The sequence below is a fragment of the Paroedura picta genome, chromosome 4 (assembly GCF_049243985.1).
Source record: "Paroedura picta isolate Pp20150507F chromosome 4, Ppicta_v3.0, whole genome shotgun sequence".
NCBI lineage: Eukaryota > Metazoa > Chordata > Lepidosauria > Squamata > Gekkonidae > Paroedura > Paroedura picta.
The window spans coordinates 11,343,172-11,361,841 of NC_135372.1; the positions used below are offsets into that span (position 1 = coordinate 11,343,172).

The window sequence follows — 18,670 nt, forward strand, 5'->3', positions numbered from 1 at the left end:
GTTAAAATCGATATAATAATGTTTAATTTTAACATTAAACAATTAAAAAATAAAAAATTAGCAGAATAATAATAGCAGAATCAGTTTGTTATCCTACTATCCAGAGATTGGTCACTACCCATAGATCTTTTCCACACTGGATGACTCTGGGGGCTGTTTTGTTTGGGGGGGGCATAGATTGCCACAATGTTCAATATTGCTAATTATTTTTGTTTTTAAAAACAGACAACAAAGAGTGCATTCAGGGAAAGCATAACTGGCGTTACAGAAGCTATGGCGTGAATATGATATTTGAATCCTGCCTGATATTATGATGTTTTTTCAAAATCTAATAATAAATAAATAAATAAATAACAATATATATGGCTATCTAGACTCTATTAAACTCTAGACTCTAAGAATATAACATATAATGGTGGCCCAAGATCACTGTGGGGCAGTCCACAAACACCTACTGTAGTTTCTTTAAATGAAACAAAGGATTACTTTATTATCACATCAAAATCATCACATCAAAATCACAAGATGTCACAGTCCCATTGTATATGGCACTGGTCAGACCACACCCGGAGTACTGTGTGCAGTTCTGGAGACCTCACTTCAAGAAGGACATAGATAAAATTGAAAGGGTACAGAGGAGAGCGACGAAGATGATCTGGGGCCAAGGGACCAAGCCCTATGAAGATAGGTTGAGGGACTTGGGAATGTTCAGCCTGGAGAAAAGGAGGATGAGAGGGGACATGATAGCCCTCTTTAAGTATTTGAAAGGTTGTCACTTGGAGGAGGGCAGGATGCTGTTTCTGTTGGCTGCAGAGGAGAGGACACGCAGTAATGGGTTTAAACTTCAAGTACAACGATATAGGCTAGATATCAGGAAAAAAATTTCACAGAGTAGTTCAGCAATGGAATAGGCTGCCTAAGGAGGTGGTGAGCTCCCCCTCACTGGCAGTCTTCAAGCAAAGGTTGGATACACACTTTTCTTGGATGCTTTAGGATGCTTTGGGCTTATCCTGCGCAGAGCAGGGGGTTGGACTAGATGGCCTGTATGGCCCCTTCCAACTCTATGATTCTATGATTCTAAAGTCTTCTGGGCCAGATGAATTGCATCCAAGGGTACTAAAAGAACTTGTAGATGTCATCTCTGAACCTCTGTCCATTATTTTTGACACTTCTTGGAGAACAGGTGAGGAGCCAGACGATTGGAGGCAGGCAAATGTTGTCCCCATCTTCAAGAAAGGGAAAAAGGAGGATCCGGGTAATTATCAACCCGTCAGCTTGACATCTGTAGCTGGCAACATTTTGGAACAAATGATCAAACACTCGGTCCTTGAGCAGCTGGAATAGAGAGCTGTGATTTCTAAGACTCAGCACGGATTTCTCAAGACAGCAACAGAATACAGGATGATTCTATGATCTTGGTAGGGTCAAGAAGAGGGCTAAACTGAATAAAATGAAGTTCAATAGGGACAAATGTAAAGTTCTGCATTTAGGTAGGAATAACCAAATACACCAATAAAAGATGGGGGAGACTTGTCTTGGCAGTAGCATGTGTTAAAAAGACTAGGAGTCTTAGTAGACCATACACTGAACATGAGTCAGCAGTGTGACTCAGTGGCTAAAAAGGCAAATGGGATTTTGTGCTGTGTCAAATGGAGTATCGTGTCCAGATCACGGGAGCTTATGGTACCGCTTTACTCTGCTCTGGTTCGGCCTCACTTGGAATACTCTGTTCAGTTTTGGGCACCCCAATTGAAGAGGGATGTTGACAAACTGGAATGTGTCCAGAGGAGAGCAACAAAGATGGAGAAGGGTTTGGAGACCAAGACATATGAAGAAAGGTTGGGGGAGCTTGGTCTGTTTAGCCTGGAGAGGAGATGACTGAGAGGGGATCTGATAACCATCTTCAAGTATTTAAAAGGGTGCCATATGGAGGATGGAGCATAGTTGTTCTCTCTTGCCCCAGAGGGACAGACCAGAACCAATGGGATGAAATTAATTCAAAAGAAATTCCATCTAATCATTCAGAAAATGTTCCTGACAGAGCGGTTTCTCAGTTGAACAGGCTTCCTCGGGAGGTGGTGGGTTCTCCATCTTTGGAAATTTTTAAATAGAGTCTAGATAGCCATCTGACGGAGAGGCTGATTCTGTGAAGGCAATGGAGTGGCAGGTTATAGTAGGTGAGCAATTGGGATGTGAGTGTCCTACATATTGCAGGGGCTTGGACTAGATGACCCATGAGATCCCTTCCAACTCTATGATTCTATGATTCTAACCACCACCACCCCAAAAAAAGCAGCCGTTTCTGCATGAAAAGGTGATCTTTATAGTCTGAAGATGAGCAGTAATTCCAGGAGATCTTCAGGCCCCACCTGGAGGTTGGCTACTCCTGGTTTGGAAATATTCCTTGAAGTCTGAAAGTGGGCCTCAGAAGGGTATAATGCCTCCACAGCCACCTTACCAGCCACATAGTGCTCCTGGCCTATTTCAGGTCAAGAAAACATTGCAGAGAGAAGGTTGCCAGATAGGTGGGTTCATGTTCTGGAATTCCACACTTCCTAGGTGTGCACAAACCTGACTAGGGTCAAGACTACTGTGCACAGAGAGACCTCCAGCTTCCAAGTGAAGCACAAAGCCCACACCACACCATGAGCTAGCCCCCGTTGTATTACATCAAGCAACGGGCTTTTCTACTAGTATATCTTAATTGGCCTTAAAGGTGGCAGTGGACTTTGTTCAACTTGAAAACAGACTCAAGTGGGTCGCCATCTGAAGCAGCAGAACAAATTTAGCTTTAAGACCAATAAATAAATGCATAAAACCTTCTTGGTCAGAAAGGTGCCACTGGACTCTAAATTTGTTCGGCTAGAAAATAGTCTTTGAAAGGCATGTATTGTTCTCCCCCCCCCCCATTGTTTTGGCTTCTCCAGCTCCAGGTTCTGGGGAAGAAAGAAAACAAAATGCAACTTTCTCTCTTCAAGGGGCTGGGAACCACTTCTTCCCCAAGGTCCTTCCGCCTCACGCCAGCCCTCCCCCAAATCCATCACAAAGCTTCACAGACAGTTTGGATACAGAACAGGACAAGCCTTCCCACTAGAATTCCCAACTCTCACCAAGTCCTGAGCCATAAAAGTAACTGCTTTTTGTCCAGCCTATTCAAGGCATTGCTGGGCCAGGTGGGGCAGGGCCAAGTGGGTAGATTTCCACTGGACCATCAACAATGGCCTTGGCTGACTTGTTGGCTCAGAGCCAGGAGGCAGGCAGGGGGGGTGGAGAGTTCAAATAGCTCCAGCGACTTTTTCTGGCAGTGAAGGGCATTTAAAGGGCCCTGTCCACACATGGGAAGAAGGGCTGGGAGAAAGGGGGTTCCTTTGAAATGTGGTGCCAGAGGAGAGTTTTATGGATGCAGAAAGTGGGTTCTTGATCCACTCATTCCCGAGATCTCCTTGGCAGCTGGGACGTGACTCCACTGGGGCACTTGTACTTTGATCACACAATGAGGAGCCGAGGGGTTCCTGGAAAAAGCTAGAAGGCAGCAGGAGACAGCCAAGGAGCCCTAAGGGCCGGAGCCCTGCCAAGGCCGGGGCCAGAGGACGTTCCTTCGCAGGGGGCCAGGTGGGCAGCTGGATTGGTCTGAAGCAGTGGAATGAAGCATGAGTCCAGGGGCACCTTTGAGACCAACATAGTTTTATTCCAGGTAGAAGTGCGCACACATAAAAGCTCATGCCCAGAATAACACATTGTTGGTGTCAAAGGTGCCCCTGGACTCACACTTTTCCTGCTCATCCTTAAGGTTGTCATAAGCTGGAAGCACTTTTAACATATACACCTCCTCACCCTGGATTCTCTTTCTCTCTCTTGCAACCCCCCTCTAGTTTACCTAATAGGTAGGTACTAAAGGATTTGATGGGTTTTTTTGTTCAAAGAATAAATTTGCACCAATGCCGCTGCTCAGGCAGCCAACAGACCCTGGCTTTGAATTTCTCTAAACCCCCCAACCTCTGCCCTCCCCCACACAATTGGTTAGGAGAAATAGGAGCAGCCCAGATTGGTTAATGCTACCTTGTTTACTGGCATGCTTGAAGAAAGCAACCCTTCCTTCAAAAATTTCAAGAATCTCAAAAATTTCAAGAATCTCACTTTCCCAAGACAAGCTTCTAGCCCTCAGGGGGGTCACAGGAGCAGATCAGTTTCCACTGGCACTATCAGATCAGTGTTTTGAAGCAGGGCTTTCCCCTGGACACTCTGGCCCCAAACTCAGGCGAGTTAATTCTCTTTAGTTAAACAGATATAACCTGCTGTTCCTTGCGGCTCAAGGTAGCTTCCAAGTCACAGTTAAAAACATTATGAAGTTTGTGTGTGCCCATGAAAGCTTACACCTTAAATAAAACTTTGTTGGTCTTAAAGGGGCCATTGGCCTTAAAACTTTGTTCTCCTACTTCAGACCAACACAAGCTACCCACCTGAATCTAAGTTAAAAGCATTGCAAACCATCAACCTGGTGGAACAAGCTCCCGGGAGAGCTGAGGGCCCTGTCGGAGCTTTCCCAGTTCCCCAGGGCCTGCAAGGCAGAGCTCTTCTACCAGGGCAATGAGATCTACCCCCACCCTCAATTGGCTAGAACATCTGCCTACCCCCCTACCCCTCTATCATCTGCCCCCTGAGGCCTGGGGTACTGGGAAGTTGCAGAGAAGGGGGGGAGGTTAGTTTTGCTGCTGGAGTGGGTTGTTATTATTTTATTGGGGGTTTATTGTGGGGTTTTTAACTGTGTAACTCACCACAAGCCAGTTTGGGAGTGGCAGGCTATAAATTAAAAAAATGAAATACACACACACTGCAGTTTATGCTCCATTAAAAGCCCTGGCAAATAAGAAGGGTCTGTTCTCCAGGTTGGAGCACAGAAAAAGCCCTGATTACTTTTCCCTCAAATGGGGGACGAGCAGAATGGCAGTCTTTGGAGATGTGGGTCCCAGGCTGTGTTGGCCTTTCAAGGTTGTCAGGAAAACTTGAATTGGACTCCCAAAAATTAGGGAGTGGGATTTAGGGACCAAAAGGGTTTATGACACTGACAGCTTCCGACCCATTATTTTTTTTCAAAGCCTTGCTTAGCAGACACTTTCAGGTGGCTGGCTGTGTTGGACTGAAGCACTCGAACAAAGTTTGAGTCCAGGGACATCTTTAAAGGTAAAGGTATCCCCTGTGCAAGCACCAGGTCATGTCTGACCCTTGGGGTGATGCCCTCTAGCGTTTTCATGGCAGACTCAATACGGGGTGGTTTGCCAGTGCCTTCCCCAGTCATTACCGTTTACCCCCCAGCAAGCTGGGTTCTCATTTTACCGACCTTGGAAGGATGGAAGGCTGAGTCAACCTTGAGCCGGCTGCTGGGATCGAACTCCCAGCCTCATGGTCAGAGCTTTCAGACTGCATGTCTGCTGCCTTATCACTCTGCGCCACAAGAGGCTTTTAGGGGCATCTTTAAGACCAACCAAATTTTATTATGGGTAGAAGCAGCGCGTGCACATGAAGCTTATACCCAGAATTCCACTTTTTTAGGCTTCCTGGTGCCCCTGAACTCAAACATTGTTCTGTTGCTCCCTCCCCCTTTCCCTAGTTTGATGGACCGAGTGAAGAAGCATTTTGTCCATTCGGAATGTTGCTGCCCATCAGCTTCACTGCAGAGATTTGGGGGCTTGTGGGGGGGGGGTCACTGCATTGGTCTGAAGTAACAGAACACAGGTTGACTATCTGAAGACCAAGAATAATTCCGCTCTGTATAAATACTAATTAACGACTGGGAGCTGCCAGTTTACCTGTTGAATATATTCTTATCCTTATCCATGGTTCCCTTATATATTTCTGAGCCTGTGGGTAGAGCTTGTTGGGCTCCATGAAAACGGTCCGGACTCAATTCCGGCCTGATTGGGCTGGCCCCTAAAGCTAACGCCCTCCCTGGCTTCTCCGCCACCCTGCTGCTTCCCTCGGCCAGCACTGCCAGAGGACAGGACACACCCTGAACCAAGAGACCTCTTTCCCCATCCCGACACCAAGAAGGGGTCTTCTTTTGTGTGGCCCGCCGGGAACTGTTGTAAGAAAGCCTCAGGCAAGCCCTGGGTCGAGGAGAAAAAAGCTTCTAGGATGCCAGGGAAGCCCACCATTGCGGGCCGAGACGACGGAATTGCGACCATTGTGTCATAGGAAGGGGTTTCTTTGGTCACAGCAGGGGTCACCTGGCCTGCAGCTGCACTGTGTGCAGCCCCTGCTTTTAGCAGGATGCAGTGGCCAGGTCAGTCTGCTGCTGAGTTCTTCCCCCTCTCTTCACTCCTTCCCCATGCTGCAGCCACAGATCTGCTGTTTCCGGCTTCCGGACACCGGCATGCACTGGAGGACTCCCTCCCACAAGTGAGGCCTGCCCTAGATAGGACCGTAACTGTGGCGCTCAAAAGGACATTCCCTGGCATCTCCTGTTAAAACAACTGGGCGGCACTGAAGGGAATGACCTCCCCTTAATTTCCTGAGGGGAGCTGCTGCCAGTCTGGGAGGGCAATACTGATAGACCTTGGGGGAGGGGGGGTGGCCTGTGGTCAGCAGTTTTTCCTCAAAGAGGCCTTCCCCAGCGAGGAGCTGCTACCTTGGAGCAACGTGTCTCTTGCGGGGCAGAAAAAAAGCGGAGAGGTTTGCCTGGCAACTGTGAACATGCGGAACAAGCCTCTGCAGCGCGGTTTCATCCATGGTCCAGCTGCTTCTTTTGCTCAAGGGTTACCTGCAATCCAAAGGGAGCCCTACTCCCTGCCCTTCTGGGTGCACAGGCTGAAGGCAAGAGGGACCTCTGTGGGTTATTAACTGGCCTACTATGCAGCTGACGCCGCAGTGATCCCGCGGAGGGTGGGCAGATGGCTGGGGAACAAGGATGAAGCTGTACTGGGCTTTTCATGACCCAAAGGAATCTCCAAGAAGTTCCGATCCCCTTTCTTGCGACTCCCCACAGCAGGCACTTTGTGAGGCCAGTGAGGATGAGGGAGCTCTGACGGAACTGTGACTGGCCAAAGGCCACCCAGCAGCATGCTTCATGCAGAGGAGTGAGACATCGAACTCCATTCTCCAGACTAGAGTCCATCATACTGACCTCCTGCAGCACACCGCCTCTCGTGGACACATAGCCCAGGAAACACACATACCTCCTGCATGCATGCAACAGGGAGGCTAGGCCTGTGGCGGTGGGAGACCACCTGCTTCAGTCATCGTTCCCCCTCCCCACAACACACCCTGCCTTATAGGAAACACGAAGAATGGCAATGGGATTTTTCAGGACCCACTGCAGAATACCGGCACGTGTGCCTGTGCGGAGGGGGCTCCCAAGGGAACCACCGGGTTGCAACAGACAGATGCCAAAGACACATAGTGTCCCGCCTGGGCATTTGCATTCCATACATTGTTCAGTTTGGCACAGCAGTTCCTCTGTGGGAGTCACTGCCTGTAACAGACGGAAAATTCCAGCTTGGCTAGCCCCAGTGCTCGGCCTCTCCAGCTGACGGGGTGCTCCTGCCAGTTGCAGTGCTCCAGGAACCAGGAGAGCTTGGGTGTAAACTGCACGGAGCTTTTATTCCAACCCCAGATCGATTCAGTCCCTGCCCTCTACACAGAATGCGATTTCCGTTTGGATTTGGGACGATTTAAATTTTCCTTCTGCAGCAAGAAGGATTGATCCGGAGTGACCCTACCTTTATTGTGCGATATCTTGGAGTGCTTTTAATCCTCAATATCCGGATTGGTGGTAGAGAACCTCTGATAGGCTACACCTGGTCATGTGACACACTTGCCTTAAAGGAGAAGCCCCTAATTTCTCTCAACTTCTGTCGGTCCTGGATTTTTCCTCCCTCCTCTGCCTTTTTTGATCCTGTCCCCCACTCCTTCAAAAAAAGAAAGAGGCTTGGCTCCCCCCCCCTTCTGAGCCTCCCTAACCACGTGCAGAAGACTTTCCTGTTTCAATGGGGGGGGGGGGGAGAGGAAGACCCGAGTTCAAAGCGATCTGAATTCAACAGGATTGACAATGGAATAAAGAAAGTGCAGACTCTGCCCCGGTCACCGTTTGGGTCGGGCAGAGATGGGGTGCAACAACAACGCAACTGCAAATGTGTTTTTTTTTTCCAGCCCCCATTGGAATGGCCATAAAGATGGGCCGGACTGATGGGGACAGCCAGCATCTATGAGGCACAGGTAGACTGCTCCTGCCCACAGAGCTCTCAAAGTTAAAAGCCAACAGTATTTCTCTACTGATTTACACCCCTGCCTTTCTCACTAGGAGTCGAGGCAGATTATAACCACTATAATTACAACAATAAGACACTGTAAAAAATCAAAAGTACTATAGAACCAGGATGATAAGAATTAGAACACAATGCAGCCTCCCTCCCAAGCTATGACATACAATAATCCAGAAAGTTCCCATAAGAAAGACCAGTCCATGAATTTCAGTATCTCATTTACTAGCAGCCAGCCTGACGAGAAGAAAAATCCCCAAGCAGGATATGAAAGCCACAGCAACCCCTTGGTGCTGGAGGTTCGAGTGACCATGATATACAATTAAGGCACCTTGGTCTTTCTAATCCAGGGGTAGTCAAACTGCGGCCCTCCAGATGTCCATGGACTACAATTCCCAGAAGCCCCTGCCAGCGAATGCTGGCAGGGGCTCCTGGGAATTGTAGTCCATGGACATCTGGAGGGCCGCAGTTTGACTACCCCTGTTCTAATCCGTCTTTCAAGCCATATATCTAAGCAATGTTAAGCAATCTATTGTAGTTCTGCATAAATTGACTCAAGTCACTGGGTAAGGCCCGGCTGACGCATCTGTTCCTCTCCTGCACTCCTGCTTCCTTTGGAGACGGCTGTGGGCACCAGCCCAGCTCTTTCCCCACACCACTTGGTGGTTAGGAGGGCCTAGGCCTGTTTTGTTTTTAATTAACTCTTCAAATGCTAACTTTTGTATCCTGAACTTCTAGAGATTGTAGCATCAACGCAGCCCACCTTAGAGTGCAACCCCAGGTGCAGTGCCTACCTCATTTTAACTCAAGGTGCAGCATTGCACCTTGTCACTGCCACCAACTCACAAGGAGACCTTGCACCTACCTAGCAAGACAGGGAACACCTGTGGTTCTCTTGTCCCTTGTCCCATCATCATAGGAAATGCTCTTCTCAGCTCTCTTGAATCTCCCTTCCTCCCCATTTTTGTATTTATATAAATGTCAAGAGGAAAACATCAAACTTCCACGCCAAGTGCTATGCAAATCGTAGTGCCCCTCCTGCAAAATATTTATATAACAAGCTTTGAGGCACAAATCCGAGGAACCAAGTTCAAATCTTCCCTTATGGATGCCAGTCCCCAGGTGGGGCTTGGGGACCCCCTGGAATTAGAGCTCGTCTCCAGACTAAAGAGATCAGTTCCCCTGGACAAAAGGGCTGCTTTGGAGGGTAGACTCCTTAGCATTATATTCTGAGGTCCCTCTCTACCCCAAATCCTGCCCCACTCCTGGCTCTATCCCCAGTCTCCAGGTATTTCCCAACCCAGAGCTCGCAGCCCTAATTGTGGTCTTTCTAGACTGGGGTTCCCTTTTGAGCGTGTGGGCATTTTTGGAATTCAGACACAGCACAGTAGTCAGAGCCACAGAAGGGCTCATGCACTTGGCAAAACCAGCCACAAACTGGCTGCCACGGAGGGGCTAGCACAAGAGGCCGGGTTGGGAGCTGCTGCCAAAGCAGCATTTTTTAAAAATACCACATAGCAAATCAGATCTCCAATTATTATTATATTTTGAGCCTGCCACTCTTCTAGAAACCCTTGGCAGGTTACTTTATAAAATCCCCATAAAACATATAAAACCCCATCGACTCCCATAAATAACAATCCCGACAGGACATTAAAAGCAACCTGAACAAAGTTTGGCAAGGTAAGCCCCCCCCCCATTTCCCACAGCCATCCACCCCAGATAACCTGAGGAGGGGCTTTGGTCATCAACCTGAGGCCTTGCTAACTGATTTTCTCAATGTACTTGGGTAGCCCAAATACGCAGAAAAGCAGAGCGCAAGCCACTTTAGAATAAAACCGGTTTATTAAAGAAGGGAACCAACTTTGCAGGAAAGATCACATATCAGCCTGTCTGTCTAACCTAGGCTGGAGAAAGTCAACAGGTCTCTGAAGAACCTGGAAAACCTTAACAAGCCAGTCAAGAGAAACAGGAAGAGGTCCCTAACCTTGCGAAGCTCGGTAGCTGTCCCCCTTCACTGCCCCCGCAAGATGTCCTTGTCATCTTTCTGCTGAACTGCTGCCCAGTAGACCTTGGCTGCTCCAACACCAGGAAAGGGCTCTGCAGGCCCCATAAGCCAGGGGACTCCTGCTCTAGACGGCTCAAGCACTCTGTTTGCAGTCTGGGAATGATAACACTGGCTGGACCTTGCAGGTTGCTGTAAGGACAGCCAAAAATGTCTAAATTGAGGGGTGGCAAGGAGCACAGTGAAAAAGCGCACACAATGTTTAGTATGTCCAATACAATGAACTTTATTATACATCGCGCCCCCCCCATCAGCATTCAATGTTGGACACCCCCCCCCCCGTGTACAAAAAGAGATAACAGACATGAGCTTTTAAAGAAAAAAAAATAGGAAAGCTGAGAAGAATTTATTTATGCCGTTCATAAATGCTAGCAGTTTGGCAGAGTGAAAAGCTTTTTTTAAAAACTGTTTTTGTAAACAAAACTCCATGGCTCAAGGAATAGTTCTGTCTTTCGATTAGAAAAGGAACACGCTTTTAAGTTAAAGCATATTCAGTCAATTTATTAATGGACTTCCACCCCTTCCCCCTCCCCAGGAAAGCACAAGTTTTTGCCTTGAGTGCTGCAAATTGCTGAAAAGGACAAATAAAAAACCAAAAGGCTTCCCACCCCCCAAAAAGCAACTCTGCTCCTTTTAACACATGAATGAAAACAGCAAATGTCACAGTTTTCCCCCTCCTTTTTGGACAGTCACTTAAATATCTTTCTATTCCAAATTCTAGAAAACTCCAGAATATATTTATTTTGTATATATACACACACACACAAAAACACGCGCACTTGTGTAATGTACACAATACATCTTTGTATCCAACTCTCATCTGCAAAAATATATATATATAGCAGGTTAAATTGTATAAAGTATTGAGATCCATCTCTTTAATAATTTCCCTCCAAAAATATTCAGATATGCCATCCCCCCTGGGCAATTTTCCCAAGTATTATGATATGGCAGAGGGGGCCTCCTCTTCTTTCCCAGGGACCTCACCCCCACCCCAATTTTTTTTTATTTTTTTTGCTGCTGGTTTCTGAGAAGCATTTTGCTGGGTATTTTATACAGCATTATCTTGGTCATCTGTTCATAGTAAATAAAAGAAACCTCCCTAAGGGGTGAGGAGAAGTCCTGATAAAAACCATCACCCCTTCCTACAGATTGGGATGGCCCGAGATGCTGTTGCGAAGAGGACAAGACTGTTCCCCGTACAGATGCAAATTTGCTCACAGATTAAAAGGGGGGGGGTGCAGTTTTTTCCCAGGACATTCTTGGCTGCACTCACACACTCCATGCCAAACTTTCACCTCTGCAGCATCCCTGAAAAAAGCCACTCTCTGGTCTCCAGGGAAGGTCTTGAAGGGGCATCCCTTTGGAGGGGTGGATTTCCCTCTTGAAAATGCCTGCCCTTAACCCCACCCTCCACCTTGTCCTCTCCGTCCCACAACTACAAAAACAGAGGCTTCCCCCATCTCCAAATACCTACTTGAACACTCATTGTGGCAACAAATGCCTTTTCTGGGGTATCCCACCCCCCGCCCCAGTATTTTCACATCTGCTGCCCACTGCTCTAAGCTCACCCCCACACCCACCTGCCACAGAAACAGCAAGGAGAGCTGCAGCAGACAAGACCTTTCCCCAGTGGGTGTCAAGACTTAGCCCAGGCAGTGGGTCAGCCTCCATCAGGAGGGCCCTGTGGTTGGGGAGCCACACAGAGGCTGCCCAGGCCTCAGGAGAGACTGCTGGGTGGTTCCCCACTGGAATAAGGCCAGAAGCTGATCTTCTCCAAGTGGAAATAGTCTGGGCTGAGCTGGTAACTGAGGGGGGAGACAAACCGGCTAGAGATGCTCCACACAGGGGTTCCAACATCACACCCCCCCCAGAGGGGGAGAACATGCTTTGATCGTAGGCTGTTTCTTTGGGAAATTTACTGGAAAGACAGCTCACACCCGCCCTACCCCCAAATCCACTTACTGACACCTCCAAATTTGGGATTGGAGGGAATTTGGAGGAAGTGGTTAAGGTCTGGCAGCTGGTCGCTCTCTCCCACAGAAACAGGGGAACCAGTTTGTGTTGGTAATTAAAAGCTGGCTGCTGTGTACGGAATGACCAGAATGTGCCAGAATAGAGCCCCCCCCCCTCCTCCCAGCAATTATTGGTGCTCTAAGGGGACACGCAATGCCAGGCATCCTGTCCTAGAAAGATGGGGTCACAGCAGGGCCCTCAACGGTGGGACATGGTGGCCTTGTGGGGGCGGGGAACTGAGCAAATTACAACACAAGGAGAGAGCTTTGAGTTAAGCAACCATTTAATGGACAGCGTACGCACAGGCTTGTGATGCGGGCCCAAGCGGCGGGCACATCCCCACTTCCAGAAAAGAAGAGTGGGTCACCCCCACGGCTTTTGCCTTCAGGCGCCGTCAGCTCTGTAACCGACTGGTCATTGGGGAGGGGGGGGGGCCCGAACACCTCTGAATTCCAACTCGGAACCTGAACCCGTGAGGTCATTCAAATTCCCGCAGTACCATTCCTTCCCCCTCCTGAGTCACTGGCTGGCATTAAAAGATAAGCAGCCTTGCCTTCCTTTAATTTTTGTTTTAATATCTGGGGTTGGAGAGAGAGAGAGAGAGAGAGAGAGAGAGAGAGAGATGGAGAGAGAGTGTCCCCAGGCGTGGAGACTTCTTGCAGGCCGGTTCCTACAGCAGAAGGACAGGAGTCCAGGGGGTGGGGGCATGTCCTCCTTGGGCTCTGAAAGCCGAGCTCTCCTCATCAGTAAGGATCCCGATCCTTTCCTCTCTCCTTCTGGAAATAGTTCACAGGATCATGTCCACCGGGCCCTTCTCCCGCAGCCCTTGCGCATCAGTGCCAAGAGTGGAACTGCTGTTGGTCGTAGTCTGCTATCAGTTTTTTAATGTGGGCTAGTTTGTTGTGAAGGTATTCGCAGCGGTTCTTCTCCTGGCTGTAATTTGGGTTTGTCTGCAAGGAGAGACGGTTTTGTTTTTAAAAGGGACAAACATGACTGAGGCACATGAAAAGAGAGAGAAGCAGGTTGCCAAACTTATCAAGAAAAAAAACAAACCTTTCTTTGAATATATTTAGAGCAGGAAACCTGCCTTGGGGAGGACCAAGGAATAAAAAGGATTGCTAAAGTGAGATGGGCAGAGAAGATAAATGAATTCTATGCATCTGTGTTCACTCCGGTAAAGCATCCAGTTCAGAGGGGGAGTCAGAGAAATGGAAATTCTAGAGACCTACTGGGAAAAGTTTAAGTCTCCAGGTTGTGACAGCATACACCCAAGAGTTCTTTGTGTGTGTGTGTGTGGGGGGGGGGGGTTGTGCCATCAAGCTGCAGTTTGACTTACTGTCACTCTCAAGGCTGAGAAGTGTTTTACCATTTCCTGGAATTCCTTGATGGTCTCCCATCCAGCCCTGCTTGGCATTCCAAAATTGGGCTAGTCTCAGCCATTCAGGTAAGAGCATGAACTCTTAAGGCAGGGGTAGCCAAACTGTGGCTCCCCAGATGTCCATGGACTACAATTCCCATAAGCCCCTTGGCAGCTCATAGGAATTGTAGTCCATGGACATCTGGAGAGCCACACTTTGGCCATCCCTGTCTTAAAGGAACTCAAATTTGAGACTGTTGATCTTGTCTCTAAGAGTAGCAAATGTTACGTCCTTTTTAAAAGGGGGTCCCAGAAGGGAGTCCGGAAATTACAGGCCTGTCGGCCTAATGCTTGTCCCAGACGCAGGAGCAGAAGCAGTAATCAATGATAGAACGGTTAGAGAAAGCCTGCAGAGGGGAAATCGGCATGGCTTCTGCGAAGGGAAGTCCTTTCAGAATTCTCCGAGAGTGAACAAGCATGCAGACCATGGTGACCCAGCAGACATTATATACCTGGACTTGCAGGAGGCTTTTGACCCTGTAGCTCACCAAAGACTCCTAAGTAAACCTAGCACTCACGGGATAACAGGACAGGTCCTCTTTAAGGATTAAAATGCGCTTCCAGGGCAGGAAACGAAAAAGCAGGAATAAAACAATGGTTTTCGCAAAGAAATGCGCAGGGCTGTCCCACATGGATCAGTACTGGGACCAGTGTTACTTAATTTGTTCATTAAATGATCTGGAAGGCAAGGTGAGCAGGGCTGTAGCCAAGCTTTGCAGAGGATATCGCATTATTCAGGATGGTGAAAACCAAGCTGGAAGGCAAAGAGCTCTAGGAGGATCTCCACAAATTGTGTGTGTGGACAACAGTGTGGCAAATGAAATTCAGTGTAGAAGGGCGTGATCCGGTCTTTCTCAATGAGGGTTCTGTGAAGCCCTGGAAGGGTTTCCTGAACGGGTGGGACCATATATAGTCATGTTGACCTCCCAATGGCTAATGGGCTTGGAGGGGGGTGTTAAGGGGAGGGGCCCTGGGTGGGCGTGTCCACAGCTCTGCTTCCCAACCATGTTCCTCACAATTGCGCCTCTTCTGGGGTTTCTCGAAGCCTGAAGAACACTTCAGGGGTTTCTCAATGGTAAAAAAAGTAGAGGAAGGCTGGCATAAGCTGATCCACAATGGAGCAAAAATTTTCCTGTTTTAAGCTGCTTCCCAACTTATGGAGCCTGAGAGGAAAAGAGACTATGGGGTTGTAGTGATTAGCTCAATGAAAATGTTGACTCGGTGTGCCCTGGCAGAGATAAAGGCAAACTCCATGCAGCAGATCATTAGGAAAGAGGTCAGAACAAAACAGCCAATATTGTAATGCCCCTGCAGAGATCTATGGTACAGCCCCATTTGGAATACTGAGTGAAGTTCTGGCCACTTTCTCTCCAAAAGGACACTGCAGAGCTGGAAGAAGTACAGAAAAGGGCAACCAAGGTGATTAAGGGAGGAGAGGCTGAACTTCTGTCCACCGCCTAGAGTCTGCTATGGCGGAGAGGGCAGTCTGTACATTTATAAAGAAATTAAACAAAAAAAACCCCAGAGTCTGGGACTTCTCAATTTAGAAAAGAGACAACTGAGGAGGGGGTGTCATAAAGGTTTATAAACTTAAGCAAAGAGTAAACAGCAGACAGAGAGACCTTTATCTCCTTTTCCCAAAAATATTCAAATTTGGGGACAACCAATGAAGTTGAGGGGTGGGAGATTCAAGCCAGACAGAAGGAAGTTCTTCTTTACTCAATGGGTGATTAAAATGTGGAATTCGCTGCCAGAGGATGTAGTGATGGCCACAGGCATAGACATCCTTAGGAGATTAGATAGATTTGTGGAGGAGAGGTGCATCAGTGGTTACTAGCCATGGTTAGGAAAAGGAATCTCCAAATTCACAGGCAGTCAAACTCTGAATCCCAGGGCCAAAAGCAGCATCAGGGAAAGGCCTCAGCCTCTTATACCCCTGTTGTTGCCCCTCCAGAGGAATTCGTTGGCCATTGCGTGAGGCAGGAGGCTGGACAAGACAGATAACTGGTCTGATCCAGCAGGGCTCTTTCGTTATTGTGAAGGCTTCAGCCTCTTTGCCCTGTTGCTGGCTCTCCAGAGGAACTGGTTGGTCTTTGTGTAAGACAGGAGGCTGGACTAGATGGACCCTTGGTCTGATCCAGCAAGGCTCTTCTGAGGTTCATATCAGGCCGCTATGTCCTTTTGTTGGCCCTCCAGAGCAGGATTTTTCAGCAGGAGTTTTGTGAAATCCTGTGGTTACCCTTCTGACCAGCCTCAGAAGGAAGGGTTACCCCTGATTGGGTGGGAGTTAATTTTTAATATATATTTTAAAAAGTTTTTTGTATTATCATATGCTGCACCCCCCTCGGCCTGGAGGGGATGGAAAGGGGGGGGGGCAGTCATAAAAATCCTTGCTGGCTGAGGCTCATCACACATAGTAGTGACTGGACTTCAGAGAGTTAAGTACTCTCAAGCTTAACTGCATTGAGGGGTGGGTGGGAGGGGGCAATGGAGCAATGGATGCCCACCCAAGCCCTGTAGAGTAGGCTGCTGGGCAGTTTCGGGTGTGTGTCCCCCCCCCACACACACACCAGAAACTGCCCAGCAGCCTACTCTACAGGGCTCGGGTGGGCATCCATTGCTCCACTGCCCAAGGCTGGAGCATGATGGTGGGAGTGTCTGGATGATGTCATTTCTCATTATATGACTTCTGGGGGCATGGCAGGGAGGTGTGGCCTGCTGACATCACTTCCGGGGTTTTGCAAAGACTGAATAATGTTTGTTTGTTTTTTGGCTGCTCCAGAGGAACCACTGGGCCACCATCTCACATGGACGGGATGCACCTTCCCTGGCTTGGTCCAGCAGGGCTGAGTTTATATATTCCAATCTCACCAGAGACTATTAAGGTAGATACCAGGGACATTATTTCTTTGATTAGAAGCATTTTTGGCTGATGCGCCACCCAACATAGGGTCCCAAAAGCAGTAAAGAATAAAATAATTAAAACATTACAGCACATGCATATGGATGAAAACAATTAAAACAATTAAGCAGAAGAGTCAACAACAGCCACTGTGGGCGTACCAGACCAACAATGAAATCTTCACTGGCTGAAGACGCAGAGAGTGAGGCAGACAAACCTCCCTGGGGAGGAGTTCCACAATTTTGGAGCCACAGCCTTTCTCAGGTTGCCCCCCATCTAGCCTCAAGTGGCGAGGCATCGGGCCGAGCTGCTGCAGCCATCCCAGCCACAAAGCCACCTGCAGGCTTCTGTGACGGAACAGGATCCTGGAAACACAAGGAACCCTGTGGAGCAGGCCAGAGGCAAGGATACCAGCCTCCACATTGGGCATGGGGATCCCCTGATATTACAGCTTATCCCCATACTACAAGTGTCAGTTCCTCTGGAGGGTGGACTCTTTGGCACTGTACACTACTGAGGTGCATCCCCCCCAATCTCCTGGAGTTTCCCAACTTGCCCCCTCCCCAACTCCCTGACAGTGGTAACCCTAGTTGGAGGGCATCAGAAAGAGGGGACCCTGCCAAGGACCGGGCACAGGGTAGAAACAGGAAGCCAAAAGGAGGAGAGAGGTCAGGGAGCAGAGAACATCTCAAGCATGGCCGGGTTAGCAAGGGAAGCACCTCCACAACCCCTAACCCCTGAGATGTCCTTGGCTGCTGGGATTTTCCTGCTGGACAAGCATGGTGAAGCGGAGGCTCGCTGTGCTGCTCTCACAAAGGCCAGCCAACTCACCTTTTTGATTTTCCAATACTCCTGCAGGATTTGGTCGCGGATGATCTGCAAGGGGAATGACATGCCCTGTGTCAGGTTGAGCTCTGAGCGTGAAGAAACACAAGTCTGAAGTCCAGCACACGACCTCCCTTTAAGCTTTAAGTGTGTGTGTGGGGGGGGGGCGGGATCAGGAGGATCCTAAACCTCCTGCCCTGTCCCACACCCAATCCCTCCCACGGAAACTAGGGCAACATAAGTAGCTCTTCCATCGCTCAGTCCAAATGACAGTTCAGACCTTCCATGCTTTTTCAGAAAGCTGCTCAGTATTGCTCAGCGATGGGGCTGTTCACCCTTATATGGCTCTGAGGCCATCGTAAAACAGCCACTATCCCCCTAAGGAAATTCTCCAACAAAAGTGGAGTCCAGGAGCACCTTTAAGATCAACATAGTTTTATCCAAGGTGAACAGAAGGTGAATACAGTCAAACAGACCACGTTTACTGGAGGAAGTGCGCATGTGCATGAAAACTTGCATGAAACTTGGTTGGCCTTCAAGATGCCACAAGACTCCCAACTCTGCTGCTCCAGATCAACATAGCGACCCACCGGAATCTTTCTTTAGGCAGATATTGACACCCCAGTTTCCTGCCCCAAACTGCTTCTAATGCCATTCTCCCCCCACCCCACCCCCCGTCCCTCATGCCCTAACTGGGGGGAGATAAGGATGCAGGACTGGGCCCTGGCTTTCACTGGCTTTGTGCCAGGCCCTCTGACCACAGCCTAATTTTCCTGCCCTGTGGCCAGCGGCTGGTGTGCTCCCTTCCCTCGCCTCTAGGGCTGCTGCACAGATGCACAGCAGTCCAGAGGAAACTGCTCTGGGCTGGCGACTTTTGGCAAACTTTCCAGGAGGGCAGCCCTGGAGCATCCCCAGCTTATTCCGTGGCCTCTCCAGCCGCCTCCGGCGAGAAGGCTCTTTGCCTCCCCCCATGCACACCTTGTATTCAGCGGAGTCCTGCGAAAGCTGCTTCAGTTCCGAATCGAGCTGGGTGAACCGCCGCGTTATCCTCTCGATGCGGCTGTGCAGGTCCCGATACTCGTTGTACTCGGTGTTGAAGTCAGTTTTGTAGCTCTGCCGCTGCTCTGAGCTGGAGACGGCCGTGTATTTGCTGCGGCAGAAAGAATGAGAAAGCCAAGATTTTAAACACT

General features: G+C 48.9%; 1 protein-coding gene across 1 annotated transcript in view; it reads right to left on the bottom strand.

Annotated features, from left to right (window-relative positions):
* Positions 1-10,651: 10,651 nt before the first annotated feature.
* ELL (elongation factor for RNA polymerase II) overlaps positions 10,652-18,670 on the bottom strand; it is a 51,466-nt gene continuing 43,447 nt past the window's right edge. The window contains exons 10-12 of the mRNA XM_077331892.1: positions 18,459-18,630; positions 17,487-17,531; positions 10,652-13,286 (exon numbers count right to left, since the gene is read on the bottom strand). Of these exons, the coding sequence (XP_077188007.1) occupies positions 13,170-13,286; positions 17,487-17,531; positions 18,459-18,630 (334 nt within the window). The 3' untranslated portion in view covers positions 10,652-13,169. The remainder of the gene's footprint in view (positions 13,287-17,486; positions 17,532-18,458; positions 18,631-18,670) is intronic.